Source organism: Aspergillus lentulus (assembly GCF_001445615.1).
Source record: "Aspergillus lentulus DNA, contig: Alt04, strain: IFM 54703, whole genome shotgun sequence".
Classification (NCBI taxonomy): Eukaryota; Fungi; Ascomycota; class Eurotiomycetes; order Eurotiales; family Aspergillaceae; genus Aspergillus; species Aspergillus lentulus.
Window position 1 is genome coordinate 3,971,919 of NW_028322122.1, and position 19,298 is coordinate 3,991,216.

Genomic DNA, 19,298 nt, shown 5'->3' on the forward strand with positions numbered 1-19,298 from the left:
TCTGATGCCCGATTTGAGACCCGATCAATAACCAGCTGGCACGCCACACGGTCTAAGAGCAGCCCGAGGTCTTCCTGCTCAAAGAGAAAAAAAGGCAAATAGTACGGGACAAATTAATAATTCTCAGACTATAACACAACTATTGACGTAGCTATACATTGAATGCGCGAGATAGCAGCAAGTCCATACACAAGCAGGCGTTTCCCGTCAAGGACAGATGAGCTGCTGTAGTAGTTCCAAGCTTCTAAAGAAGCTGAGCATGTAATCGCAGGCACAGTTACTACCCAACTAATCTCACATGATTATGCACTGCCTTGGAATATATGGCTTCATGCTCTCTTGATATGCTTCTGGCGATGTCATGCTCTCAAAGACTGGAAAAGAAGTTAGCCAAAAGACAAGGCCACACTAACAGTCACGGAGATTCGATATAACTCACAGTGCCTTCTAGCTTGTTTACTCTCGGCCGTGTCATACCACAGCCGTAACAGCCATGTAGCAACCAGTACATCCCTCAACTCCTGCGGCATACTCTTCGTAATGGATAAACGATATCTGTCATTCTCCTTTTCTTCAATAGCGACCTGTCTGCCATTGCAATCGCTCCACTTATAGCAATTGCGACCGACTTTCCAATCTGAGTGGATATCAAACAATAGGACTTGTTGTGTGCCCTCGTCGAACAATGGCTTATCCGAGGCCGTTTTCTTCGGGCTTAACATCGCTTTGAAGGATGTCCTTTGGAGCCGTGCCTCGGAAGTTTCGAGGCGAATATTGCCCACCATGTCGGGTACTGCAGAAGTGATGTAATACTTAGCAGGTATGTCGGTTCGGTATTGAGCATTCGCAGGGTGTGCGAGATAGAAAAGATGCCGCTTTTGCGGCGTGCCAGCAGTGACGCTCTCGATCTCAGGTACATCGTGCTCGACTCTTTCAAGCGTCACGGACGAGCCTTTGTTTGAGATTGACGTGATGTCGCTGTTGACTTGGTAAAGTGGGGTTGGAGTTGCAGCCTCAGTGAGGACAGATTGACCAACTAAACAGAGGACGGCGGGCTCAACGAGTTTCCCGCCTGGTTTTTTGTATGATTGGGAGTCCGAATCCATCGCTAGCAATCCAGTGTGTAATTATCCGACTGTGAATGTGCAATGTATGTTCAGCAATAGATGTAGAGAATAGTAAGTGGCAGGTGTCAAGTTGTCTGAGACTCATAGAGTGGACGGGGGATAGACCGCCCGTGGTTGGGAATGGGACCCCCGGGACTCCACCCGGTTACCTCGATAACTTTAGTCACATCAGCGGTTGTTTTAGGCCCCCGTACCTGGTCCGTTATCATCACAGCCATGGGTAATGTCAGGCTCACCTGCCTTGACAGTCTATGGGTATGAGAGTAAATTGTATGAGACATTTTTCCCTTTTGTCTTTCTCTTTCTTTTTCTCTTGTATTTTTCTCACCCGTGTGAGGATTCTCTGAGGCTGCGAGACATGAGTAGATAGGCCAAGCCGGAAATATCGAGTCTCAGCTTTGAGTGGAGCTGGTGTTCGGCGGGTGTGGCTGTGAGCCCCAGGGCCCGGGCGCTCGCCAAGCAGCCGGGGCCAACGCCAAGTGGATGCAAGTCAAGGTTGTGCCGCCCCCCAGGACGCCCCGATCCTTGGCCCAGACGTCCCCAGCCGCCAGGCCCAGGGAATCGGATTATTATTAGGATGTAATCCAAATACCTGGCAGTCTAATATCACCATTAACCTAGTACGTAGTGATGACAGATCATTCATCGTAAAAATTTAAAGAGCCCCGGAGCTGTTGCAGCTGGCTTCAGCCAACGCTTTCCTTGATGTGCGCGTCAAAATACACATAGTCATGCGGTCTGTCCTGAACGGGATACTCGCCATAGCGCAGGTCGTCGCCGCCTGCTTCATGGCTTGGAAGGCCCTTTCAATTTGGGCCGGTATGCCGTACCCGGTGATGATAGTCACTACTGAGTCTATGGCTCCCGCATTCGTCCCGGGAGACGTCTTATTCATCTCCAACCACCATCGAAATGTTGCAATAGGCGACATGCCTGTATGTTAATTACCTGGTAGCGCGTTCCCAATAATTCATAGGGTGCTTCTGGTGATGTACAAAGAGCAGAGCAATCCGGATTTGACGTATGTAACGTGCAAGTCATTGCCTTCTTGGAGTACGCTGATTTCAATATACTATAGCCAGCTCAACCTGACGAAGCGGGACAATAACCTCATCGACGATACGTTACTGTATCCTGACGGCCAGAATTACTTGGCCCGCAGCCAGGTTCTTGGTTTGTTCGGGGTTACGTACCCGTCATGGGATGGGTTGTCATCGTCCTACAGGATTCCACACGCCTTCGGGAGCTCGCTGTCATGTTATGTCGGTGTATTGGCTTGATCCATTGATCTAAGAAAGGACTTGCGAGTGAGAATATACAACTTTGCAGCCTCACCTCAACACTGGACTCATCGTTCTGGGTTTAACAAAACGTGGTAAACCTTAGGGTAGATCCACATTGGAGATATGCAGAAAAGAAAACGGAAACCCATGCCATGCCCGCAACTGTTCGCGCCAGCGGTGAAAAGATCCCTCTGAAGACGCTTGACACTTTCATCTTAGATATCGCAGTCTCTCCCGCGGCAGCAAGGAAACACAGCTCAAAGAATAGGATGTCTCGGAATAGTGGCCCGTCTCCCAATGACCATCCAACCAATGCCTGTGACAAACCAGATATTGTGAATATGAGCTACGCAATTATTGTCTTTTTCAAGCTTGAGCCCGGCTAAATTCCCATCAACCGCCGAGAAACAAGTCGTGCATAATACATGTATGTAGGTGTTGTCAATTGATGCCAGAATCGACCTCAGAAAACTCGCACGCTGTACGCTTCCAGTGGGCTTCCAAAGAGAGGTGGCCATTCTTCAGGATAATCTAATCGCAGGATGAGGCGCTCTTCCCGCATGGAGCCCCTTCCAACACGCTCGCCTAACATGCCTTGCTGGTCTTCATTAGGATAGGTTATGTCCCTTGGTTTGCGGAAGAGAATGCTCATGGTTACTACTGTTGTATAAACATGCACAAGGATAAAATCATAGAATTGCTAGTGATCAGTCAAGGACATCTCGGGTGTGCTTTAGTAACGTACATGACGCTTGGAAGTGAATTCTTCATTGACGGATATCATTTCCTGAGGCATAGTGCCAATATTCTGCTGTTCATATATACAGCTAGTTGTTTCCTAAGCGAACCGTACCGCTGAGCTAACAGCGCCAACCTAACAAGCTAGGCGGATTCAACCTTGGAATGATGAGGCCTCCCAAGACCACCTGTTTAAAACAATGAAATGCAATACCGAGCTCCAGCACAGCTGACTCCTCCCGATACCCGCGATTCCATCAAAGCTTGCTGTTTTGAGTAGCGCCTTTCGGAACCCCCCACTGCGAAATATCCTCATCCGTCCGGCCATCGACTGCCAGCTCCGCCAGCACACGACCAAAAGCAGGGGCGAACTTGAACGCATGGGCTGCCCCCAAGCCAACAATGATATCGGGGTAGTTCTCCAACGGGCTAATGATGAAGCGTCGATCAGGCGTGATCGTATACTGACAAGTAATCGTGCGAAGCGGTTGGCGATCCTTGTCCGGGATAAAGCCATTCATAAAACAGGTCAGCTCCTCAAGCAGTTGAGGCGAGTGCACAAACGTGCGTTGCTCCGGCGTCATGAGATTGTTGGAATAATCCCGCCCGGCCTTGATGGTCGGCTCGCCGTAGCATGGGAATCCGTAGAAGCAGTTGGCACCGTGCCAGATCCAGACGGGGAATCGGTTGGGCTCAAATGCGGTGGAGTTGGTAGGCTTGAAGTATGTTACTTGCTCCTGCATCACGGTCACAGGGATGTGGACCGATAGGGGCGCGAGAAGTTTATTGATCCACGCGTCTGTCGCGAGGATCACTTTGGCTGCGTGGTATCGGCCCTTGGGAGTCTCGATTATGGCGCCACCGGAGGCCTGGGGGGTAACGCGTTCCACTGGGGTGTTGTCCTTTAAAATGGCGCCGTGGGAGCGCGCCAGAGTCTGCAGGATGCGGACGGTCTTCGCAGCGTGCGCGATACCCGAGTCGGCTGTGTACACTGTAGACACGCTGTCGGGGATGTTGAACTGAGGCCATCGCCTCTTCACCTCCTGGGCGTCGAGGAGCTCATAGGGAACGCTGTGAGTGTCCAGGCTTCTCGCGAAGTCGCTCGCTGATGTTGGTGAATCCGGAGCGAAAAAGACGACGCCGCCGGTGGTCGTCAGCATCTCGTAGCCCGTAACCTTTTCCAGCTCGGCCCAGTCCTTGTAGGCTGATTTGGCCAGGGCGACATATTCGGGGGCAAAATTCGAAGTGCGCACAATACGCGAAGTATCATGGGAGGCGCCACGCACATGGCCGAGCTCGAACTGCTCGAATGCAATCACTTTGGCGCCCTTTTTGGCAGCATAGTACGCTGCTCCGCTTCCAAGGACGCCGAGTCCGACAACTGCGACGTCGAAATGTTCCATTTTCTTTGTATCTGCCACGAAGATAAGTAATGAATACCTGTGCATCATGACTTGCCCCAGACTTTATGGGTTACATGATCCCCTCTTTACCCCAGGTGCCAGCATATCGGCCCGTCCACGTGACTCAGCTACTGCAGAGATGGATTAAATTTCGTTTTGATTACTAGGTGAAATAATCGATGATAAGGATGGACAAGTCAGATGTACAGCGGAAGTGAATGGGCACGGATCGTGGTCATTTGCAGTCGGCGTTGAATCCGTTCCCCGTCATAGATACGCTCAGGTGATCGGGCATTTGTCCGCTCCCCGCTCTCTCACCGATCACTTGATCGGATATCAAACTGGCTTCCGATAAGAGAGCCAAAGGGCATGGTGTTTGGAGTTCACTGCTTTTTATTACTGGTGTCTGGGATATATGATACTGACATCGTAAGAACCGAGTAGGTCTCGGCTTGTCTGTTTTGTTTCTGAGCAGACTGAGCAGTATAGTTCGTATAACAATAACTAGATTAATTCATATATAGAAATAATTTACGTCAAGGAGAATCCCGTAACAGCGACTCCAGTCCTTGCATGATATCAGCCTTTAAATCACCAAACTCTTCAATACCGCAACTGATCCGCAACAACCTATGGTCACAGCGCGCATCACTCATCGCCCGCCACTCCATCAAACTTTCTACACCTCCAAGACTAGTTGCGTGCTGGAAGATAAACATCCTGCTGGGCAGTCGGCGCGCATGCTCTGGGGTCTTCATCCAAACAGCAAAAACTGGCCCAAAGCCTCCCGGCATCTGCTTCTGGAGCCACCCTTCCTTCAAGTCATCCTCCTGAAGCGAGGCGTGTTGGACATGGCTCAGAACCTTTGCAACTGGAGACGTTGCGTCTTTCATCTGCTCCTGTAGCCATTTAGCGAGCTTTTCCGCCGTCTGAGCCTGTCTCGTCACGCGGAGCTGCATGGTGCGAGCGGACCGGATTCCCAACCAGCCCTCGAAGCTCCCCATGACACTACCGATGTATTGGCGATCCGTACGCAGCGTTTTCAACCATCCCTCCTTAACTCGATTGGGATGGATAACCAAGATCCCACAAAGCATATCGGAATGGCCGCCCACGTACTTTGTTCCACTGTGCATCACGATGTCAGCCCCAAAGTCCAAGGGGTTCTGCAGCGGGGGCGGAGCAAAGGTCGAGTCCACGGTCAGGTAGGCTCCCTGTTCGCTTGCTTTGGCGCGGTAGTAGGCCAGATTGCGCGCCTCGCCGGTAGGGTTGAGTGGCGTTTCCACGTGGATGATATCCCCAGGCCCGGCTTGGTCGATCTGCGTCAGATCCAGCTTTTGGATGCCGGTCAGTCTGTTGATGATGTCCACAACGCTATGGCATCCATGATATCCATCTCCGATGAAGATGCGCTTGGAGTTGAGGAGGATAAGCATCGCGTGAAAAGCTGAGAGTCCAGTCGAGTACGTGATCACTTCGCCGCCCATGAGGCTGCGCAGCAGGATCTCCAGACGGTTGGAATTAGGTGCTGTGTAGCGGGAATATATGTGGGAATCGAAAGGCGCATTCGGCTGTTGCGTCTCGTTAGGGAGGGGGACGACAGTGAAGAATCAAGTCAGGGCTCTTACATCCTTATTTTCCTCTGGCACCAGTTCATCTGGATCGCGTGCATAGCGGAAGTTCACCGCGGTATGCATGCCAGGTGCAATGGCACGATGAGGACTGACGAAGTCATCGGCATGAATGGCTCTGGTGGCCATGTGCATATCAGGCAGAGCATTGTTCAGAGCCTCTGCTGTCAGAATAAATTTTGAGGGATTCTCCGACGCGTTGATGGATCCCATGGTGTAGTGGACTATGAACAGGACACGACAGTAGGGGCTTTGTTGAAGGAAAGTCTGCCGTGTAGCTTCGAGTACTTTAACTGCTTAAGTGACACACTACCTTTTAGGTACACCTGATCGGAGGGCTCCGTGTCCATACGGTGATTAGCAGGCTCAATAGCTGAAGGCCTGAGCCGTAGCAAGTCCCGAGCAGAGCTCTCCGCAGAGTTACTCTCCGAGACAGAATCCGCTAGCTGTACATAGATCCAGGACTGCACGACCCCGTACCTCCAAACTTTTTGAACTTTTGCGCCAGCCGAGGGGAAGGTTGGCAGCTGATGGACCCGCACAGGCCTTTTTAAAAAGTCAAGAGCTAATTACGTAGCTCGATTGGAGCTCAAGAGGAGTCTGGATAGAGAAGTGTGCTCCAGGAATGTAAACGATCTGGACCCGAGATATCCCCCGTTATCTAAGGTGGCAACTTTGAAGGCCACTGAGCGCTGCAGAGTGGTCTCAATGCATCATACCGTTTATCCGGACTAATTCTTAACCTTCTCTCTTAGAAGATATGTAGGGAAGCCTAACTCCTAAGCCCCGATCCCGTGACCGGTGTATCAACGCCGACGGACCGGCTGACCCATGACCACTACCAGTCTGTAGTCCCGTCGAATGCAATGTCCTGTTAATGGATAGTCTGAACTTGCGAACACGGCGCAACTCGGCGGTGGCTTAATCCCGAGTCATGGCTGCCATTCCAAATCCATTATGTGGTCGCGTGACCGGGGACTTTGAATGGATTCAGGGACGACATGTGGAAGACATATATATTATGTCATGACAGAGTATGAGTAGAGCCTTTAGTGTCGAATTGTCTGCAAACCATCAGACTATCATCATGGCTGCTACAGTTGCGTCTTGGTTTGGGTATACACCCTCCGCTCCTAGAGACCAAAAACTCCCAGATGAGCTACCCAAAGCCCTTCCAGCTTCCTGGTACTACTCCCCAGAGATATATCAGTTGGAGCGAAGAGCTATCTTCTCAAAGAAATGGATCTTGGTTACCCACAAGTTGCGCTTCACGAAACCCGGCGACTTTCTTCGGTTTGAAGAAGCTGGATTCTCCTTTGTGTTGTGCCTTGATCGAGAAGGTAACTTTAACGGATTTCACAATATTTGCCGCCATCGTGCATTTCCCCTCATCTCCGAAGACGAGGGCAACGCGAGGATTCTCTCTTGTAAATATCATGGATGGTCGTACGGTCTCAATGGAAAACTAGCCAAAGCCCCCAAGTTTGAAGACGTCCCGGGGTTTCAGAAAGAGGATCAGAGCTTGTTCCCTGTGCATGTACATACGGACGCACTGGGTTTTATCTGGGTCAATCTCGACTCTTCTCCAAATCCAGTCCCCTGGGAAGAAGATTTCAATGGTGTCGACCGGCAAGAACGATTTCAGAGGTTCGACTTCACCCAGTACAAGTTTGACCATACATGGCAGATGGCCGGCGACTATAACTGGAAAACTCTGGCGGATAACTACAATGAATGCTACCACTGCACTGTTGCGCATCCTGACGTGGCGAAGCTGGCTGATCTCTCATATTACTATACCGTTTCCACGCCGGGGCATATTCAGCATTTCTCCCGACCGAAGCCGGATAAGGTGGATGAGGATATACAGAATGCTAGCACTTACTACTTTCCCAATGCCTGCATGACAGTCTCGTGAGTTGCGTTTTTCTTTTTACTTTTAGATTATCAATGACCTCATTCACTGACATCAACTCACCTAGGCCTCATTTCTTCTACATGATGCGATGCGTCCCGACGTCGGCAGCAACTTGCTCCATGGAATACGAAGTCTACCGGCACATAAACGCTTCGGATGAGGACTTTGAATACATCGACTCGTTCTTCAAGAGAGTCCTGGACGAGGACAAGCACCTTTGTAATGCTGCCCAGAAGAACCTGAATGCAGGGGTGTTTGTCAATGGTCAGCTTCATCCTGACCTGGAGAGTGCACCGTTGTTCTTCCAAAATACTGTCCGAACTCTACTCCGAAGTCACCGAGACGAGGAGAGAAAGATGAAAAGAGAGATCTGGCCAGCGCGGCAGCATTCAGCGGGTCAGGCAACTGCAGAGGATATCGCTTTTTGTTCAGGGTTAGCATGCTCAGTGGATGGATCTGCTAAATTGGAATGGTAGCTTCGATTTGTATAATGTGATCTGATCCAATAGGCTTGATAACTACCTTTGATGGAATACATTCATTGCTATAAATGCTATATCCTGAACTCCGTTTGATGGCCACGGGTACGTTTACTCAGCTGATACAGTTCTGAAGGACAAGGCTTTTCTTTCATGTACATTAGTCTGATCTAAAAATAGAGAAACAAATAAGAAAGAGGAAACAAGAAATGAGGATCCAGAGTGATGATAACCTTTTCCACTTCAGGGTATTGTTTCCCTGGGTGGGTCACAGACGCCAACTGGCGATCGGCTGGACTCCGCGTGTCATCATGCAGAAACCGATACCCCGCGCCCCCTCGGCTTTAAAGCACCCTTACGCCATAACATACCTTATCACCGTGTTTTATATCTCCCGTTTTTTTGCCCTTCTGCAGGTGCTCCTGATGAATAATCGTGTTAGCAAGAGGTCGCATCAAGCCTGTGAGAACTGTAGGTGAGTTTGAAGCAGAAAAAACCGGTATTTGTAAGGAACGTCGATTGCCGACTGTCAGTAGGCGGAAGAAGACAAGATGTCCGGGCGAGAGACCGGCATGTTCGAGCTGCACGCGGCTCCAACAAACATGCCAGTATAGCAGGCGTTATGACTCGCTGCAAAGGTCCCCAGGCAGCGACGGGGTCTTGGTACGGCTGGCTTGCCTGCGAAGGGAGGCGTGAGCAGGCTAATTCGAAGTAGGAAAACCGGTTGCAACAGCTTGAAGAGAAGATGGAATCAATATTGGAAGGATCAATGTGCGGCTGGCTTTGCTTTTGGTAGAAGTGTGTGCTGATTGCTGCAGACCCAGTCGACATGTTGAAACCCCCAAGGCGTACTCTCGCGGGCTCCAAAGTCGTGGGAGTACATCGGAATCAAGCAAGACGCGGGAAATGTCCTTGACACCAGGGAATCCTAGCGATGAGTCAAGTCTTGACAATGCAGATATTTTGCCCTTTGCGATGCCACCAAAAGAGATCGTTGCGGAGGGTATTGCTCTTTATTTCCAATACTGCCACAAGCAACCTCTATGGCTTTTCCTTCCGGATAGTCTTTCCATTCCAGAACGATGTCGCAGCGAGGTGTTATTTGGCATACTCAGTCTTGCGCTTCGTTACTCGAACAATCCGTTTCTGGACGGACGAACAGACCGGATGTGTCGACAATATGCCGAGGCCGCTCGCAGCTATGTCATGTTTCGAATTGTCCAGGGGACTGTGGACCTCTCAACCTTGCAATGTCTCTGTTTGATTGCACTAGCTGAGTACATTGGTGAGATTCATCCTGGCCCGACAAAAGGGACACCTCACTAACATCTCCTCAGCTAATGACACCCATCTGGCTTGGCTACACATTGGTCTTGCCACAAACCTCGCCAAATGCGCAGGACTTGACATTGAGCAGCACAAAGGCGAATCTACGCCTGCATTGGAGGAACGACGAAGGGTATTCTGGAGCATCCATCTTCTTAACCAGCAATACGCTCCTCACAGCATGCAGTTGAACATGCTGCGCGACATTCAGAACCCGAAGTACATGGCTGTCAACGTTGACTCTCCTCGGGAAATGGGGATGAAGCCACCTCAGACCCCTCAGGAAAATGGTGCATTAGGAGGTATCTGGGTTTACATGGTGCAGCTTTCCACTCTTTGGAGCGAAGTGCAGCATTATGTCTCGCACTGCGCCAGTGGAGATACCACGCCTCCCTGGTCGGTGGACTCTGGATATTGTATCATCGGGGCTCACCTGATGGACATTGAAACCAAGTTTCCCACCTCCCATCGATACGATTCTGTAAGGTTTCAGGAGCGGTCACCAGAAGAGTTAAATCGTGCCCGCGAGTACTGGAGTCCCTGGCTGTACCTCCAGTTCACCTACCATGCAGTACACAGCGTTCTTAATCACCCTTTCCTTTACTCTTGGCGACCTCAGCAGTCTGCCCAGCTTGCGGTACCAAACACGTTCTGGAAAACATCATCAGAGCTGGCACTCATCCACACAACGTGGACAGCTCGCCTCATTGACATGATCACCGAGAAGGAATATCAACTGTCTGATCCCTTCCTCGGCCATGTAGTGGCTATCGCGGCCACGATTCTAATTTACTACTGCCGTGCCGCAGATCCCACTGTGAGGGAGTCCGCTCAACGAAAGCTGGAGACTTGCACCAGATTTCTAAGTGACTTGGCCACCAAATGGCCAAGAATCCAGGCAATTGTGAGTCCTCATCAACCCGCTCAGCCGATCTTCTAACATAAACGTAGCATCACAAAATTGAGGGCCTCATCCAATCGGCATTTGCCGTCAGTCCACACTCGGCTGATCATCGTCAACCACGCAGGACGCTATCAATTGATACGTCATTGATGTGGGACATTCTTTGCTATAATTCTACCAAGTCCCCATTCGCTTCACCGGGAGACGGTCTCTTCGATGCATCGTTCTTGCAGCCCCCCGGGCAGAAGCATCCAGACCAGACGACAGTCGAGACCGAAATCTTCCATCGTTCCGCCAGGACGGTAGATACGTCCGATGGAGGGCAGGCGCTGCCGCCCTTCTCGAGTACAGTGCACCACCGCGGTGCGTCTGAAAACTCCCAGTCCGGGCCTTGGAGCGGTACGAATTCTATTGCGGCTGAGGGTGGCCCAAGCCAAGGGCCACTGCCGCGGGAAGCGTTGGGGTGGTCGGGTTTGGGGTTCCCAGGCGATGTGTCCTTCATGGACGTTACGCGTGATCCATTTTTCCAATTTCAGGATCACGAAAATCCTTACCAAGGGATTTGGGAAATTGGAAATCTCTGATATTAATTACTACTATCCCGGAGCATCTCTTACTATTAATAACACCAAGCATAAAGCCAAACACCTGAAATTGTACCTGTGAAATAATCATTCACGTACTGCTCGGACAGCATTTCTGACCTAGTTATTCGCATCATAATCCTTAATATGCAACATAGCCTTTCGCGAACTTCCAGTATGCGCTTCTTTCCATCCCAGAGATGTCCCGGGAAACTTATAAAAAGCCTTCGCATTCTCAACATCAGAAGGCTGCATCTGGGGAGGAAATTCATACCCCATCACCGAGAGCGGATTCCGAGGACCAATCTGCACCGTGTACTCGTCTCCTTCGTCCTCTGTCTCCGGTGCAAACTCATGCCGGAGACCAAGGACGTGGCCCAACTCATGCAAAAAGATATTCTTCAGGAACGGCAGGGTCCCAGGCCGGAATGCGCCGTTGTAAACGTTGAGCACATTCAGATCAACCTCGTTGGGGAAGAATGCGTCGGCGAGGACTCCGCCCTGGTCGCCTGCGAAGGAAAGGACGAATACGGCGTCTTCGAGATTAGATACCCATTTGAGCTGCACGCCGAGGTCAAGCGCGTTCCAGTCTTCGGCTGCTTCGTTTAAGGCGGCGGCTGCGAGGAATGCCCATTCGGGCTTTGGGTAGCCGTTCTGGAAGACTGCGAAGTTGACGGTTTTGGAAGGGCCGGTCTTCCAGCGGGGTATAACCTTTCCAAGCCCGACTTGGAGTGCTGCTTTGTGAGCACTGGATTTGAAAGCTGCTGGCAGGGGTTTCTGCGTGGAGCATGTGTATTTCGTGGGTGTGGTTGGTGAGCTCGGCGTGGGTTGCATGTTTGCTGGTTTGAAAGCGTCGACGATATTTGGGTCAAGGGTCTTGAGTACTTCTGCACCGACAGCTCCCTTTAATCCCTGGAAGAAACTAGCCCTGGAGGCATCGATGGTAGTCTGTTGAGCGGGCATGATGTATGTTTTTGGTGGGCTTGTTGAAGTTCTGCACCAAGATTCCTTTATGGGTTCCAGTTTGGTATATTATAGATATAGTTGTAGCTAACTATTAGCTGAAGGGCATTAACTCTATTTAAAGCCTGACTTGTATTGCTACTATCACATAGTTATGGAGCAAACGACTACTTGCAAGGTCCTTCCGTCGGAAGACTCCCACACGACTCAACATTGTGCTACACTCGATACGGATCAACGTAATAAATTACACAATATGCCGTCAACGACAATCAAAATCTAGTGTTACTCTGGAAGATATCTCAAGAGATCACCTGCTTGATCATTGAATAATATTTAAGCTAGCAGTGGCAACTGCTTGTTTTAGTGATTATCCTTCTTACGGCACAGAAGCAAGCCAGCAGACAACTGGTGTTTCACAGCAGAGTGGTACATGAAATGAGATCTAGCATGCTAAAAGAGTTTCTCTGGACATCATGTGAAAAGTCCATGTGATCCTGGACCAGGTCTGGTTCAGGTGCTTTCTCGCGCGGATCTTCAGAACGAAGTGCAGTGGTGAGTGCGACTCCAAAGAGCTATAGCTTTCTCTGCCTGCTCTCTCTTGCCATTGCTGCTATTCTTAAACCCCTACTTCTAGTCCACCTTCTCTCTGTTCTCCAAAGTATTGCCCATGACTAGATTAGCTTCCCCAGAAACATGTAAAGCCCACATAATCGACATAGACAGTGCTCCTTGTCCGCAATTGTTGCGCCAGGCTTCGGAACCATGAATGACATAAAAATTAACACCTGATAGGTACCTGAGCTTGTGGGGCCGCGGTCTACGATGTCAAAGAAGAAACACATCTAGTCAGTCGACTCATGTCTCCTCCTGTTGTGTATTCTCCCACTCTGTTGGTTGCTAGTGTTTGAGTAGCCGATTACATTGCCGCCTCTGATTTCTTAGCTATCTGACTAAAAACCGGCCTAGAGTCTTTGGCATTGTCAGAAGGAGCCAAGTCTCTATAGGCTTCTCCAGGGATTCCACTGACAAGCTCTGACTTCTAGGGAACATACGCGATAATGAGGGAGGCAGAACAGACTAAGCGCAGGTGCATTCTTAAGTTCGCTCTTGTTCGTTTTGTCGATTTCGTCTGAACGGGGATGCTAGACATCGGTATAATGAACGACAGCTCCTCAGGATGAAGAGAATATTATCAAAGCCAAGGGGAACCGACATGGCGAGAATGATGCAGATTGTGTAATGGAGGATGGAAGAAATGTTATTCTAAAATCTGCGGATTGCAGAAGGCTGATATGGATGCTTAAGCTTTTAGATAAGGGGGAGGCTGTGCTTGGATGCCTCGCAAGGCGGACTGTTACTACAGAAAATATTGGATCATCAGATCCTCATATAGTACCACAGATTGCAGAAAACAGATCTTCCACTGCGCTCAGCCGGATTTAAGCCTTATAGGAAAAGCAGTAAATTCTTGAACAGTAGCTTTGCCTCCAAAATAATCTTGTGATGCTTCTAGCATGAGTGTTAGTGATGTAGCCGAGGACCTGACGATGAGACTCTAGAAGGGCTGTATCAGGCGTGAAGAACTTAGTAGCCCGCAATGAAAGAAAAGAACAGTTAGCTGTTATAGGACTAAGCGCCATCCTTCCTGACGGCTTATACTTGAATAGGTTCGACCATCTAGGATTCTAAAAGGTTGTGTTTTTCTGATCACCTATTCCAGGTTGTTCTGATTCGGCCGTGCTATATATAATCACTACAAATCACTCATAACCATTTTCATGCCTCTATATCTGGCTTCGACATGGAGATTAAAGTTTCTTAAAACCTGTGAGATGTCTCCCTAAAGAGCGGTTTTGTTACGACTGTGAACATGGATGGGACGGGGACAAGGCTGTACTCTTAAATCGACCAAGCGGATTGGTCTTTGTCTGAGTTCCACGGAGGGCCTATGACAAGGCTGACAGATGTTGGAATGAGATAGCCCTCACTAAGGTCACACTACATGCATACAAATGTCTCCAGCCTTGGAGTAATAAAGCATGATTAGCCGCCCACACCGACATCTAACAAGGCTGACGCTCCTACTTGTGGGAGGCTGCATAAATGGATTATTTAGCATCCAATAAGGGAGCGTTATAGTCTGTAATCCTTGAAAGTACGCCCTCCATCTCAAATGTTAACTAGACAGGTGTGGTTCAGTTTGGCATGGCGTGGTTCACTTGGTCAGAAGTATATATTGACACCGTTCCCTAAATTTAAACCCTTCCTGCCGTTAGATACCAGACGTCCTTCTCTAAGTCGAGCAAAATGGCTAGTATCCATCCCCCACCACGGGCTTTGCTAGGGCCTGGGCGTGTTGACGCGGATGAACAGAACGGTTCGAGAGATGGCACCAATCGACATACGCGCGTTGAACGTTTGCATCATAATTACCTTGATAGATTGTGGATGAGTAGAGTGTTATCGGTCTTCTTCGCACCAGAATTCCCCACATTACCCGTCTCCAACGCGAGTTATATACAAAGTTCTCCATACGCGGGGATTTCGCCGAACCTTCTGACCGCGTCAGGAGTGGACAGCCATTCAAGCGGTCGTAATACCTCAACAGCGTCCACGGGTAACAGAAATAGGGGACTTACCGATCTTGAAAACGTCGAGCGAATAGGTGCAAGTTCTCAGCCATCCGCCCCTACAAAAGAGTCACACGAGGATCGCAAAACTGGCCTGGGAAAAGCTCTGGAGCCGATGCTAGGAGATGGCATAAGTGCTTCAGTCCTTCTCTGCTGGGGTGAAAAGCATCGTTGTCACATTATCCCAGTGAATATCGCAGATTCAACCGATGAGGTGGCTGTCTGGCGGGAAATCCACCGAGCATGGTACACTTATAGAGGGCACTGGAGGAGATATTTGCCTTTCTTTGGCGTTAGGCAGGTGGAGATTGTTAAGGTTTGTCGTGTCGCAGTAGACCGTGTAGTTTATCCCTAGCGGTACTGACATATCATTCAAGATCTCGATTGCTGGGCTGAAGTCAGGAGGCGAAATGAAGCAAATTTATATGGGAATGTATACAACAGAGGATTTGGATGGCGAAAGGAGACGATTGGAACAGATCATTGCGAGTTACCGACCACAGGACCCCCCATGCCAATACAATCTATCGACAGGCAGAGTAGATTGTTTCCTGGACTGTGTCTCGTACATAATCGACGACGCAAAATGCCCTGAGAAGGAGTATTATGACGCGCAACGGGAACTCTCGCGTCTCGATACGCGGTCCTTATTGACAATGTTGTTTTCGGACCCCGGTCTTGCTGCTTTAAACGGTGTCCTTAACAGAGAACGGCTAGTGTATAGCCACCTGTAAGTGGTAAACTGCGCTTTACAATTACCAGAAGCCTAATTAAGAGAACACAGTGATATCTTAAGGAGATTTGACGAATGGCATTGCCCTGATTTAAGCGAGCTCCGATTCCGTGGTATAAGAATTCGGGAAAACTGGCAATTTAGTTCACAGCACATTGTCTTACCTTTAGCCGTTACCTTGCTTTTCCTCCTGGTCGTCGTTGCCAAACTTATTTTTGGGGACTGGGCAACGGCATGGAACATCGGCTGCTTCTTTGTTGCGTTGGCAACGCTGCTATGGATGTGGACTGACTATTCTGTCAGACAATCTGCTTGAGGCAATTTCATCTAACCAGAAGGCTCCTGAGCATACGAAAAGAGTGGAGCAGAATACAAAGAAATATCTTGCCGTTATGAAGATAATGTTATTAAGATAATGTTAAGAACTTCACTAAGAAAGTTATGACTGGATGCTATCAACATAACGGCTCGACAGAGCGAGCGAAAGTCAGAAATCAACATTAACCAACGTGTACTCCACGCATTTGTATGTGACTTAACCCCTCAAAACACCTACAAAAACCCAATTGCAGCGGCAGCGACAGCCACAACAGCAGCCTGACCGAGCCCCATATTTCCCGGAGCGGCATTCACAACAACAGCACCATCATTTCCAGCCGTCTGCGTCGCTGTAGACCCTGTCCGCGTTGTGTCAGACACTGTCTGCGTCGCTCTCGACGCCGTCAACTTCTCCGCGCCAGCGGTCACCAGAACAGGCGTATACCAAATATCGCCAGAGTGAAGGGTAACCGTCGCCGAGGACGAGGTGACGGTTTTTCTTCCGAGTGCGGAGACTTCCACTTTGGCGGACAGTGTGCATGTGGCCAACTCGGTGGATGAGGTGATGTCGCAGTCTTGTACTACAGTGTGGGTTTCCTCGACTCCACCCGCCGAGGCTGAGTAGACTGCGCTGACGCTGTAGGTGGATGGGCCCTGGGTAATGGTGAAAGGGCTGCAGAGGGCGAAGTGATCACCGGGGGGGTAGATGTTTCCCTCGCACTTGATGGCGAGAGTGGTGGCGCCAGCATTGGCATCGACGACGCTGGCCTCGACGGCGTGCAGCGGAAGGGTCGTGGGGCCCGGTTGGAACACTTGGACATCGGTTGTCTCCACGGAAACAACGGCAGCCAGAGCTGCGAGGAGGATAAAAGCAGAGTGCATCCTGGGGGGATTGATGGAGCAGTTTGTCGCGGAATTTCTGGGGCAGGCAGGAATGAATGCCAAACTCTGCTGCGCAATGCGTTCATCTTATATGTGAGATGTGAGATATCAGAAATTGTTCTGCCTTGCAATGAGAGGGGCAATCCCTGATGACAGCACATTGTGTAACCTTGCGGTCCGGCACGATCTCCCATATCGATTGGACTTTTCCCTCACTTGTCACGTCTGGCTTCAATATCTAGCATGCTAGAAACGAGGATTCCCTGTCGCTTAGCCTTTTTTTTTATCCCCATGAAGAACTGACTGCGCCACTGCGAGGCTCGCAAAATAGAGTACACCGTCAGTGGCCGATTGGTGGGCGTTGGTCCGATCTGCAGACGCTGAGATATCGTCTGTCTGCGTTACAGGGATGACAAGATTCAGGAGGGAAAATCCAGAGGGACCTGAAGGACAATGATTGTAAATGAATACGAAATAATCTATCATTGGAGTCAGTCATCTTACCAACTCAGTTGTTCATATCGACGGCACACTGTAATCTCTATTATTCAGTGGCGTATTCAGGGTCGAAACCAACATGCTCGTATTTCAGCGTGCCACCTCAGTTGTCCACGACTTCGTATATTCTGTTCGCAATTGTACGCAAGCTGGGAGGCTCAATCTTTATACAATAGTCACGGTATTCCGTCGTATAATTCCAGAATTAGTGACCCTACCGACCTGTACTGGCGTCACCATTGAGTTCTTCGGAGCCTGGAATGTTTACGAGTTGTTGCCTATGTAATTGGTAGCCTTGAAGAACCTTCCAGAGTTTCTCAGGTAGGGACCGGATAAATGAGTAGGGCTCGTCGCCGAAGTACGTAAACGGCCCTACATCAAGATGTGGTTGACGGAAGGAAATAGGGGGTTTTCCATGGTGCCAACACCGCCATGTCTGACTGTCTGAGATAGAGGCTATCGTATGAGGCACACTCCGTTGACAGGCTCGCAATCGACACTGTCAAACCCTGCAGGAAGTCTATCAGTTTGACCGCTGCTGTCTTCGTCATCGGGGGGTTTTGTCATGCTAGTACTCTGGACGTCTGCCCTTCTGCGTCGGCAGCCTGATGACGACCGCGGAACTTTGGACCGGGTCGTTTCTTCGCTGTCGATAGCCAGTTGCCGAAAACTAATTGAATGAGTAGCGAGTGGAAGCTTTAAGGGGAGATCTCGGATAGGGCCTCGCTGTCTCTCCAGTGGTCGATAAACCGAGCAAGTGGACTTTGCCACGAGCTCGTTTTCGTGGAGCAGTCGATATCTATTGGCCTAGCGTAGCAAAAATCTCATCCAATTCTCCAACCGAAACCGCGCTGATAACCCCAGGGATGATTGTTGAGGGTGAATCTGTGGACGAGGGAATGCGCAAATGGCTCCTTGGCGCAGCCATGAAAGGTAGAATGCAAGATGGGATGTATGGCGTGGTACGGAATATAAAATGAAGCTGTCAGTACTCTGAGTGGTATGCATCATGTGTCAGTTGTCTTTCTTATAATGCTATTTGAACTTCCCCACTGATCCGAACATAAATGAAAGAATTTGGTAGAAGGCGTTGAATACTTTGCTGTATATCACCAGTTGCGTTACTCTCCACCACCAGGCTTATGCTTCCTTTGGCCATCTTAAGCACGAATAACGGTGCGTGCTTGATGACCATCACTGAGTGGTGCAAATGACACCGTTGCATATTGACGACCATGTTGTAGCGCAGGGCTCAGGGGTCAATTGATACCTCAAATCGAGGGATCTAGTTCGACGGTAGCAAGGCAATCGAAGTTGCTCGTCTGGCAATGGCACAGCCGCACGGTTGCTTGGACTGCGCCTCTTGAACAATGCAATGCATATCCGCCTCGTATTCTTCTCCGGTATGGATGCTATCTTACCTTCTCTTTTCTTCATTTTCCGATTTGGGCTTCCCCACCTAGACAGCAATCCGGCCGCCGTTACAGTCCCCGGGCCCCTCCCGTCCATGCCAAGTAAGGATGTCTCACTCCACTGCACCACACCTTTCGGTACAGATTAAATTCCGTCGAGGACAGATCTAGAATCCAGTCAGCTTCAAGTGAACGTACCAGAACTGGCTTGATACTTGATCGCAGCCCCTCGATCGCTAAGTGATTCAATGCGCGCGGAGCTTCAGCAGACTGGGTGTTCGCAAGGGCCTAATGGTATCATACACAACAAGGCGTGTCTGTCTCACTCTCACTGCGATGAGAAAACATTTCTCAGGATGCATAGCTCGAGCCGAAAAAGGCGGCCGCCTTTGTCCCAGGGTGTCGCAATTGGCACCGGGGACTTTCCCATTTGCATCGAGTAATGCATGAAAGGCGCATGCCAAGG

At 49.9% G+C, this 19,298-nt stretch overlaps 7 protein-coding genes across 7 annotated transcripts; 2 read left to right on the plus strand and 5 right to left on the minus strand.

The window, feature by feature from the left end:
• Positions 1 to 294: 294 nt before the first annotated feature.
• ALT_2571 (uncharacterized protein) lies at positions 295 to 1,106 on the minus strand (the record flags this gene model as incomplete). Its single annotated transcript, XM_033561244.1, has 2 exons — positions 295 to 374; positions 440 to 1,106. 2 exons carry the CDS (start codon positions 1,104 to 1,106, stop codon positions 295 to 297), a joined length of 747 nt encoding a protein of 248 aa, XP_033417135.1.
• Positions 1,107 to 1,858: 752 nt separating this feature from the next.
• Positions 1,859 to 2,407, plus strand: ALT_2572 (S26 family signal peptidase; the record flags this gene model as incomplete). The annotated part of the gene is made up of 3 exons (XM_033561243.2): positions 1,859 to 2,062; positions 2,132 to 2,148; positions 2,206 to 2,407. The coding sequence occupies 3 exons, from the start codon at positions 1,859 to 1,861 to the stop codon at positions 2,405 to 2,407; spliced, it is 423 nt and encodes a 140-aa protein (XP_033417134.2).
• Positions 2,408 to 3,405: 998 nt separating this feature from the next.
• ALT_2573 (putative sarcosine oxidase) lies at positions 3,406 to 4,551 on the minus strand (the record flags this gene model as incomplete). Its single annotated transcript, XM_033561242.2, has 1 exon — positions 3,406 to 4,551. The coding sequence occupies one exon, from the start codon at positions 4,549 to 4,551 to the stop codon at positions 3,406 to 3,408; it is 1,146 nt and encodes a 381-aa protein (XP_033417133.1).
• Positions 4,552 to 5,087: 536 nt separating this feature from the next.
• On the minus strand, positions 5,088 to 6,395 carry ALT_2574 (cystathionine beta-lyase; the record flags this gene model as incomplete). Its single annotated transcript, XM_033561241.1, has 2 exons — positions 5,088 to 6,122; positions 6,180 to 6,395. The coding sequence occupies 2 exons, from the start codon at positions 6,393 to 6,395 to the stop codon at positions 5,088 to 5,090; spliced, it is 1,251 nt and encodes a 416-aa protein (XP_033417132.1).
• Positions 6,396 to 7,269: 874 nt separating this feature from the next.
• Positions 7,270 to 11,393, plus strand: ALT_2575 (uncharacterized protein; the record flags this gene model as incomplete). The annotated part of the gene is made up of 5 exons (XM_089599374.1): positions 7,270 to 8,096; positions 8,165 to 8,533; positions 9,404 to 9,864; positions 9,917 to 10,809; positions 10,857 to 11,393. The coding sequence occupies 5 exons, from the start codon at positions 7,270 to 7,272 to the stop codon at positions 11,391 to 11,393; spliced, it is 3,087 nt and encodes a 1,028-aa protein (XP_089456520.1).
• Positions 11,394 to 11,513: 120 nt separating this feature from the next.
• ALT_2576 (uncharacterized protein) lies at positions 11,514 to 12,356 on the minus strand (the record flags this gene model as incomplete). The annotated part of the gene is made up of 1 exon (XM_033561239.2): positions 11,514 to 12,356. One exon carries the CDS (start codon positions 12,354 to 12,356, stop codon positions 11,514 to 11,516), a length of 843 nt encoding a protein of 280 aa, XP_033417130.1.
• A 3,918-nt stretch (positions 12,357 to 16,274) lies between these two features.
• Positions 16,275 to 16,922, minus strand: ALT_2577 (putative GPI anchored cell wall protein; the record flags this gene model as incomplete). The annotated part of the gene is made up of 1 exon (XM_033561238.2): positions 16,275 to 16,922. The coding sequence occupies one exon, from the start codon at positions 16,920 to 16,922 to the stop codon at positions 16,275 to 16,277; it is 648 nt and encodes a 215-aa protein (XP_033417129.1).
• Between the last annotated feature and the right edge of the window lie 2,376 nt (positions 16,923 to 19,298).